This window comes from Bison bison, unplaced genomic scaffold (genome assembly GCF_000754665.1).
Source record: "Bison bison bison isolate TAMUID 2011002044 unplaced genomic scaffold, Bison_UMD1.0 scf7180017864056, whole genome shotgun sequence".
NCBI classification, from domain to species: Eukaryota; Metazoa; Chordata; class Mammalia; order Artiodactyla; family Bovidae; genus Bison; species Bison bison.
The window spans coordinates 1,507,196-1,516,887 of NW_011494628.1; the positions used below are offsets into that span (position 1 = coordinate 1,507,196).

At 45.8% G+C, this 9,692-nt stretch overlaps 1 protein-coding gene across 1 annotated transcript in view; it reads left to right on the forward strand.

The window, feature by feature from the left end:
- The first annotated feature begins 1,557 nt into the window (after positions 1 to 1,557).
- The window catches only part of B3GALTL (beta 1,3-galactosyltransferase-like), a 100,907-nt gene continuing 92,772 nt past the window's right edge, over positions 1,558 to 9,692 (forward strand). Inside the window, exons 1-2 of the mRNA XM_010835910.1 lie at positions 1,558 to 1,769; positions 7,833 to 7,872. Coding sequence (XP_010834212.1) covers positions 1,683 to 1,769; positions 7,833 to 7,872 — 127 coding nt within the window. The 5' untranslated portion in view covers positions 1,558 to 1,682. The remainder of the gene's footprint in view (positions 1,770 to 7,832; positions 7,873 to 9,692) is intronic.

Here is a 9,692-nt window from a genome sequence, read left to right on the forward strand (position 1 = left end):
GATGTTTATTAATCCATTTTTGGGATCTTCTTGAGGGTTTTAAATGTGTTTGCTAGTTTAGAGATAAGTAAAACAAAACCGAAATATTAAATACCCAGAAGCAGAATGTAAATGGTGTTTGATGTTAAATCTCTCCTCCCTTCTTAGAACTTTGTGAATGATTTGGGCTTTGCATTTGTCTTGGGGGGTGTGTGTGTGTAAAAAGTGAATTAGGCATCGATCTTAGTGACCATGAATTCAGTGGGGGCACTAAAGTCCTTTGTTCTCCGGGGTTGGCAATGTCAGTGTAAGGAGACAGCCCTTGAATGATGGTTCGGGAAGACTTTCATTCGATAAATATTTATTGACTTTCTTCCGTGTGCTGCCCCTGTCGTAGGGGGCAAATAGTACATAAAACCACATTCTTGCCTTCATGAAGCTTACATTAAACTAACATAGAAGACAAGCAATAAACAAATAGCTATAGACGGTGTCAGTGGTGGTAAGCACTCTGGAGAAGAATAAAGCAGAGTGAAGGGTGGGGAAGGGGTGTTGGGGTCGGGGGACACTGCACTCTCCAGAGCCTCGTACAGTGCTACCTGGGATCTCAGTGCCCACAGAGAGGTTCATCTGGATTTTACCTGCCTTCTGAAATGTCATCCTGGAAGTGGAAGTGATTAAACCACGTTAGTCATTTGCTTCCGAGTGTGAATATGTTTTAGATTTGAGGCAGTGGGTGTCTGGGACTGGGGTGGGAGGATTCCAAGCATCAGGATGGGTGGTCCTGTCTCCTGCTTCTGAGCAGGGTCTTCTCCGTTACCTAGAATCCTGTCCTGCCCACCCCCACGCGCCTTGCACTGCTCTGTTGTTCCCTGGAATTGTCTGGCCATCCCTTCCTACCTTCCTGCGCCACAGCATTTTTTTCTCTTGGGAACGCTAATTGGAGAAAGCAGACTCTGAAATGCTTCCTCTTAGCTTTTCAGGAGAAACGCACTGTAAAGTTAAGGTATTATGGTTTTGTCTGGTTAACTTCCTGACTGGTTTATTATTTTACTTCCTATTTCCCACGTGTTACTGTCAGATTATTATTATTATTTTAATGTAGAGCCTAGATATGTCTCTGGGGATATCTTTGTCTATATGGGCTCCGACTCAAGGTCATTCTAAATGGGGAATGATTCTACTTCCTCTCTCTCCCCTGGCGCCATGGCTTTAGCCGGGTTCTGGTAACTCTCCCCACGTGCCTGGAGGAGCCTCTGTACCACCGCACTGACCCGAATCCACGGAGGCGGACAGCTTGCCCCAGATTTCGCTCCGCTGCCCGCCGGGCTCTGACAGGGATGTGAGAGTGGGAATTTGCACTTCTTCCTGGTGGAATCTCAGCAATTCCCCTTTGCTTTGGAAGGCACCAGAATTCAGGTTTCTAGGAAGTTGTACTCTGTATGCCTCTGTCTTGTGGTTTATAGCTACAGATACAAATGGTATCCTCTTTAGATGTAGTGTTTCCTTCGCTGGGAACCTGAGCCTGTTGACTTCACACCAGTGGATGCTCTTAGGTCTGGAGAAAGGCGGCCTTCGGTACTAGTTTGCAGCAATGCAGCTGCTTTTAAAACGAGCAAAATTTATTCTGTTAAAGTATAATTTTTTTTTCCATTTTAAGCAAAACTGTTGAATATGAGAATGAATCTTAATTGCTGATTTTAATGTACAAATGTTTCTTATTTCTCCCTTCCCCCCTAGCTTTTGCTTTGGTTTCTGAAGATGTGAAGAAAGAGGCCAGACAGTCTAAGGTACTAATTCTAAAACCAAATCTATTCTTGCTGTCTGAGATTTGTCTGTCTTTTCTTTAATGGGAGCTATAATGATTTCATCTTTCAATGAATTAATGAAATGTTGGTCAACATTGGTTTTTGAATCCACAGCAGCAACTCACAGATAGTCTTGCTTAAAAAAAAAAACCTTTATTAAGGCAGATCCACTTGGTTTTAAATTTTATCTTAAGAAAAAAGGTGTTCGGATATGGAGCTAGACATTTTAGAAGTCTTAACTTGGATACTGTAGATTTTTTCTGGTCTTTCCACGTCTTAGGTTGTTGTTCAGTGGCCCAGTCGTGTCTGACTCTTTGAGACCCCATGGACTTAATCTTGGACCTAGTTTTCCCAGCCTATGAAACGTGTGCTGTGTCGGGGTCACAAGTCCCTGAGTGCTCCTCACCTTGAGGTGACATTATGTGAAAGGGCATCTTGGGGACTGGCTGAGACCCCAAAGGTGACCACCAGGCTCCTTGTAGAGTCAGAACCTGAAATGAAGACGTGGGGGACCCATGGCAGGGGAACAGCATTTTTCCAAATCTCAGAGCTGCTCCTCTCCCATCACTGGTTGCATTCAAGAACTGCATCTAACTTTTGCCATTTGGGGTTGCATTAGATCAGTTTAACATTTGAGAAAGAGAATATTTTTTAAAATATGAGTTGTTTTTGTTGCATTAATTAAGGCTCAGTTGACTCTCTTTTTTGCCCCACAATTAGTATAAAAGTGTTTTTAAATAGAATGTTTCTTTTACCAACAGAGTGTGATCTGTTCTAACTATACCATGGGGTTCCCACACAAGGGAAATGAGGATAATAATTCCTTATGGTTTTATGATTCTTTATGGTTAATAAAGCATTTCAGACGTTTAATTTGGTTTGCTTTTCTCAGTGGTCGTGTTATTGCTAAGCAAAGCAGATACTCGCATACAGAGCAGAGAAAATACTTGCTTAGAGAAGTGAGTTGATCGAGGTCACTTGAGTATTAAAAGGTGAGGTCAGAATCCACTTGCAGACTCCGTGAATTTTTCATGCTGTATTTTTGTATTATGTTGTCCTGTGCATTGTCACGTGTTTGTTTGGCTATGATGAAGCTCATTATGAATTTAAGGGTTATTAATAGGGAATTAAAATTTTGTATAATAGATTTAGGAATTATAGCACATACTTTCAAATATAGGTTTTTACTCATCTTTCCAAAAGAGGAAATACATATATTTTTGGCCTTAAATACATATATGAATATAAGTAGAGATAAGGTAAGTCCTATATCTTAGTGTCATTTTTTTCATGCAAAGGTATTAAAGTCCTTGAAAAGTGTCATTAACCCCATCTGTGCTTGGCTACGGAGCCAAAAAGCCATTAATCCCCTGAGGAGAGACAGTGATGAAATGTCTACTGTAGCCCATGCCAAGGCTGGGAGACGGAGGAGAATCGATTTGTCCAAGGTTGTCTGAAGTCTGTCTGTAGATGAACCCGAGACAGGACTTAAGGCCCTTGACAGTAATCATGCTCACTGGGGTGTCCTTGGCATATCACCCTCAGCACACCTGGGAGCCGTCATTGTGGCCCAGAAGGCCGCCCTCCTTCCTGCTCACCCCACTGCTCATTGCAGTCAAGGGCCCTGGTTCCCTAGAACCAGGCCAGTCCTGCTCAGAGCTGGGGGCCTTCCCCAAGTCACTCAGCTTCCCTGGTTGGTGTCAGGAGGCTCCTCACGGGAATCCCGAGGCAGCCGTCACCCTGCTGTCCCGGCCGGGGCCTGCCCCCTGGCCCAGGTGCATCTCCTGGCTCCCCGGGCCCTGGCTCTGCTGAATTCTGGCCCACCTCGGCTTTCCGTGGAGCCTGCCCTTCCCAGCTCATGCTATGCATGGCCTCAGCCAAGCTCTGAGGGTGACTTCGACCTGCCTTCCGTCCTGCGCTGGCCTGTGACATTGGGCCCTGTGGGACATAGGCGTGGAGCCAGGCTCTGGAGCCAGACTGCTGTGGTTCACGGTCCTTCTCCCACCCTGGCCCCCGGTGGACACACCCATGTCCAGTTCCCTCATCTGAAACAGGACTGCCCTCACAAAGGCAGATTGAAGATTATGTTGTGTGTCTGCCACTGAGAGCAGTGCCCGTCCCTATTTACACGTTTACCTGCTGTGACAGCAAGAAAGGCCCCATGCAACCTTTCAAGAAGTTTCCACACAGGGGTGGGTGGGCGGTTGTGATCAAGCTGAAGATGCCAGTTTAATTCTTTACTTAAAAGATTTCATAGCAAATTCTTGTGAGGCTTTTTTTTTTTTTAATCTTCTTTTAATGAAGGATTTATAAACTAAGCATCACATATATGGATTGCAAGTGTTCAAATCTCTTGTGTTTTAAAGATAAAAGCTGCACTGAAGGTTGTCTTAGATCTGTGTTTTTCTGGCTAGGGTAGGAGCTGTCTGTGGGGTGCGTGTCCTGGTAGCAGATATCTTTCCTGTCTGAATAGCAGTTCCGTTGACCTAGAGAACTTTTGATAGTGAGCACGTTTTAATGGATACTGATGGTGTTAGAAACACACAGCAGAAGAGATAATAAAATAAACCATGTGTTTCTTCTTAGGAAGAACTAAGCCTTTTCACAAGGAAAGCTGGAGACAGAATTTAAATGTTCTGTCAATTAGTTCATTTACTCCAATTTTCTTTCTCAAAGGGGAAATTAATGAAGACCATTTTGGTTCCATTTCAGTTCACCTAAATCAGGCGATTCTTGGATATTTTATTTTTACAGTTTACAAATTGAGCCGTTTGAAATGGTCAGTCATTTCCTACCTATTGTATCCAGCAGTCAGAGCTGCAGTGCTTAATAACAGGAAGCTGTGGCATTTCAGTTGATTTTCTTTGGTTTTGCCAAGGCATCTGGCAGAAAGTCTAGCTCCTGTTCCAGCTTGGCTGGAATCATTGAGTTCAGGATACTTTTTATGTTCAACTTCCGGTAAAGGTGGCTTTTGTTGTAGGTATTATTAATACTTTTGCTGTTACTGTTCAGCCACTCAGTCATGTCTGACTCTTAGAGACCCCATGGACTGCAGCACGCCAGGTTTCCCTGTCCGTCACCAACTCCCGGAGCTTGCTCAAACTCATGTCCGTCGAGTCGGTGATGCCATCCAACCATCTCGTTCTCTGTCATCCCCTTCTCCTGTCTTCAATCTTTCCCAGCATCAGGGTCTTTTCTAATGAGTCAGCTCTATGCATCAGGTGGCCAAAATATTGGAGCTTTAGCATCAGTCCTTCCAATGAATATTCAGGACTGATTTCCTTTAGGATGGACTGACTGGATCTCCTTGCAGTCCAAGGGACTCTCAAGAGTCTTCTCCAACACCACAGTTCAAAAGCATCAAGTCTTCTGTGCTCAGCTGTCTTTATGGTCCAACTCTCACATCCATACATGACTACTGGAAAAACCATAGCTTTAATTATACGGTCCTTTGTCGGCAAAGTAGTGTCTCTGCTTTTTAATATGCTGTCTAGGTTGGTCATAACTTTTCTTCCAAGGAGCAGGCGTCTAATTTCGTGGCTGCAGTCACCATCTGCTGTGATTTTGAAGCCCAAGAAAATAAAGTCTGTCACTATTTCCATTGTTTCCCCATCTATTTGCCATGAAGTGATGGAACCAGATGCCATGATCTTCGTTTTCTGAATATTGAGTTTTAAGCCAACTTTTTCACTCTCCTCTTTCACCTTCATCGAGAGGTTCTTTAGTTCCTGTTCGCTTTCTGTCATTAGGGTGGCGTCATCTGCATATCTGAGGTTATTGATATGTCTTCCTGCGATCTCTATTCCCACTTGTGCTTCATTCAGTGCAGCATTTCGCATGATGTACTCTGCATATCTTTTAGCTTACTCTCAAAGTATGTTTCCATCTCATGATGCATGTTTTCTGAACAGTGCCTCTGGGGGAGGATTGGGCATGTATTACTGGAAGGTCTAAGGAAGGAACGCTGGAAAGGGGCCAAAGACCTTCAGTCCTGGCCTGTGGCTAGAATGGCTGTTAGATGTTGTGCCAATCCTGTGCCTTTTCCGAGCCTCTTTTGTTTTATCTGCAGAAGGGGAATGTTGGATTGGATCATCTCCCATGCTATTTTTAGAAAATTGTAGTAGAAGACACATAAAATTTACCATTTTAGCCATTTTTAAGTGCACAGTTCAGTAGGGCTAAGTATGTTCCTGCTGTTGTGCAAGCAGTCTCCAGAACTCTCTTCATCCTGCAGAACTGAAACTTTCCTCCCATGAAGCCACAGCTCTGCATCCCCTCCTGGCCCCTGCCCCTCCACCACCCCGTTTTCCATCTCTGAATTTAATAGCTCTAGGTACCTCACGTAGGTGGTGTCATACAGTCTCTATCTTTTTATGACTGGCTTATTTCACTTAGCATCATGTCCTTAGGTTCATCCATATTGTAGCATGTGTCAGAATTCCCTTCCTTTTAAAAAAAAATCTACTTATTTATTTGGCTGTTTTGGGTCTTAGTTGCGGCACTCGGGATCTGTGGGCTCTTTGTTGTGGTGCACAAGTTTAGTTGCCATGTGGCATGTGGGATGTTAGTTCTCCACCCAGGGATCGAACCTGTGTCCCCTGCAGTGGCAGGTGGATTCTTAACCACTGGACCACCAAGAAAGTCCTAGAATTCTCTCCTTTTTTAAGGCTGATTAATATTCCATTGTACCAAGAGGCCACAGTTTCTTTATCCATTCCAGTGCTACTTTTGGATCTGAAATTTCCAGTTTTCTATAATCCGTGTCTAGCAGCCAAAGGCGTGGCCTGGCAAGGAGGAGGCAGCCTGGCCAAGGGGAAGCCGAGGGCTCCGTCCCCGGGCTCAGGCCGCGCTCCTGGCCAGAGAGGTAGTGAGTCCACATGTGCCGACCTAGGATGCTAGCCTGGCCCTGGTTGAGCACATTTAGGGAAGTGGTTGAGCCTTCCAGTCTTCTTAGCGGCTCTTCTGAAAAGTATGTGTTTTATCATCGTTAGGTCAAGTGTCACTTGACCCCGAGGTGGGGTCTGCTTGATCAGTACATAACTCTGAGGTTCTTCTCCACTCACTGTTATTTCTACTCCTGAGACACAGAGAATTTCAGAAAACGCTGCCGAAGGTGGCTGCTCCCCCGTCTGCTGTTACAGTCCCTCCTGCATCCTGAGAGGACATGTCTCGGTGGCAGTATCTTGGCTTGTAAGCTGCTGATGTTTTGTTGATAACGGCTCACGACTGCATTTCTTGTTGCAGTCGTGAGGGAAATGGAAGGATATTTGCCACCGTCCAATTGTCATAATTATAGCGTGTGGTGGTTGAAAATGGAAAGGGGCAATTAGAGGGAGAATTTCTTCTGCCAGAGGAGACAGTGAAGATGGCAGATTTAGCTGCTGACACTCTGCGCTTTGTGGAGGAGTCTTTGAGGAGCTGGTTTGATCAGGATCAGGTACATCTGTGCTCACGTGCCCACATCCACGTTTCTGTGTTTGAAGCTCTGCAGCTCTGAGAGCCCCTTCCGTGCTCAGGAAATCTTGTGAGCCCCAGGTGGACCCCCTCCCCCCAGGGCTGCTTCTCAGGTAGGAGAGAATACAGTGGTGACATTGCTGATGGGCGCATGTCTGAGCCCCCCAGATGATAAATATGGTGTTTGGTAGAGCCCGTCTTCCCAAGGAACACACAGTCAGATTGGGTACAGTCCTGACGCGTATGTAATTCTTACCATGTTTCAGGGTTTAAAACGATATCTCCCAGGAACATTGTGAACCATTTTACACGAGAAGAAAGAGCCTCAGCTCAATTCGGTGACTTGCCCACCATCACGTAGGAGATGAACGGCCCCATAGGAGTCTTCTGTTCTGATGCAGAAATATATTATTGCTGCTTTTCCTGCCTTAATTTTTGTCTGTTTCTTTAAGGAGCACTTCCAAGCTCTCATTTTCCATGTCTTACCCCCAGATGTTAATATGTACCATACATGTTTATTTCATGTATTGCTGTTTTTGTTTTTTGTTAATGTGACGAGATTGATCTTTTTCTCTTTTATTTAAAATACAGAATTTGGAGAAAAGTGATATATCAAAGAAAAATGACATAGGTGAGTAACGACTTCTTTTTTTTTAACTTAAGAGTTGATATCCAGGGGCTATTTCTTGTAAATTACATTTCAGTGAAGTGAATTTTTCTTTCTGATTTTATTTATGTGATAAATATTGTTGGCCAAATACTTCGTCTTTCGCTCAGCCCAGTGTTTACCGTCACGAAGACACGAGAACACATTTCAGATGAACATATTGGAAGTAATAATTCATGAGCTGGATTTATTTCCCTCAGCCTCAGTGTATTGAGCTGCTGGTAAAGAGAGACTTCCGTGCTGGGGGGCTGCTGTAAGGAGTACAGCGGTAATGGAGACAGAGTCTGTTCTCAGGGGTGCACGCACACTTAGTGGGAGGAAGGGTCAGCTGTGGCCTTTTTCATGTCCCCTCTGCCTGGAGCCGGGGCACCACTGCTGACCTGAAGGCAGCCTGTCCCCTGCGGGTCAGCGTGGTGACCACGTCTTCTGTCAAATCCTCTGGCGGAGGCGGCTCTTGGCTTCTCTGCAGACGCGCATGTGTGTCTCAGTCCCACGAGCTCCCAGTCTGCACTCACTGCCTTATAAACCCATCTTTCTCCCCCATGTATCGTGAGCATTGTCAGGGTTGTGACCATGAGTTTGTTGTGTTTTTTTTTTCTGGCTTCAGTTTTGGGAAACAGGCTCTAGGTGATGACGGGAGGGCGAGGCTGGCCTCTGTATGTTGGGTCTCTTCCCCAAGCGTGTGTACTTGGTCGTCATGGGTCATCCCAGGACAGGTGATGGAGACTCGGGAGGTGAACCTTGGACGAGGGGAAAGGGACACACTTTCCTTCGTAAGGTCCTCGTTGCCTGGGCCTGGATTCTGAGGAGTCTGGAAGGTGGTAGTGGCCCTGCTGGGTGGCGGGGGTAGGATGGGCTGTGCTGGGGCCCAGGTGTACAGGGACCACAGGGGTGCGGGCTAGAGTCTCGGGGTCTTGAGAGTAGCCGTGTTTAAGGAGCCACAGTGATGCGCTGCTTGTCTTCCCTGCGTGACAACACGACAATACCTTGCGTGGTCAGCCACTCCTCAGGAGATTAAGATAGAGATTTTACCTCTGCAGCCAACCCTGGTGGGTTTGGGCGTTTGTCTGTGTTTTTTTTTTTTTTTTTAATTAATTTACTTTTTTATTGAAGAATACCCGCTTTACAGAATTTTGTTTTCCGTCAAACCTCAACATGAATCAGCCATAGGTATACATATATCCCCTCCGTGTGTGTTTTTTTTTTGTGGAAACTGCTGGGCCTCCTGTAGCAAATTTTTTTTTCAGATTGATTTGTTTAGTTTAGGCCACACTGGGTCTTCGTTGTCATGCCTGGGCTTTCTCTAGTTGTGGCTGCGGGGGCTGCTCTCTTGTGGTACGTGGGCTCTAGGGTGTGTGGGCTTCCGTAGTTGCAGCACGTGGGCTCAGTAGCCGTGGCTCCTGGGCTCTGGAGCACAGGCTCAGTAGTTGTGGTGTGTGGGCTCAGTTGCACCGCAGCATGTGGGATCTTCTGGGTCAGGGATCGAAGCTGTATCCTCTGCATTGGCAGGTGGATTCTTAACCACTGAGCCACCAGGGGAGCCCGTAGGTGGTTCTTAAATGAACAGTGGTGCTGGTCTAGCGCGTGAGTTTTCAGCGTACCCGGGAAGCTCCCTGAGCAGGTAAATTTGCATTCTTGCAGCTGTACATGGCAGAGCTGGTAATACTTGGTATTTGTTCATCTGAAGAAAGACCCAGAGAGCTTATCTGCCACACCCTTAATGTGAGTTGGTGGGACGGAGTGGGGTTGGGGTTTACTAAAGCAGCTGACCCAGCAGAATCTGC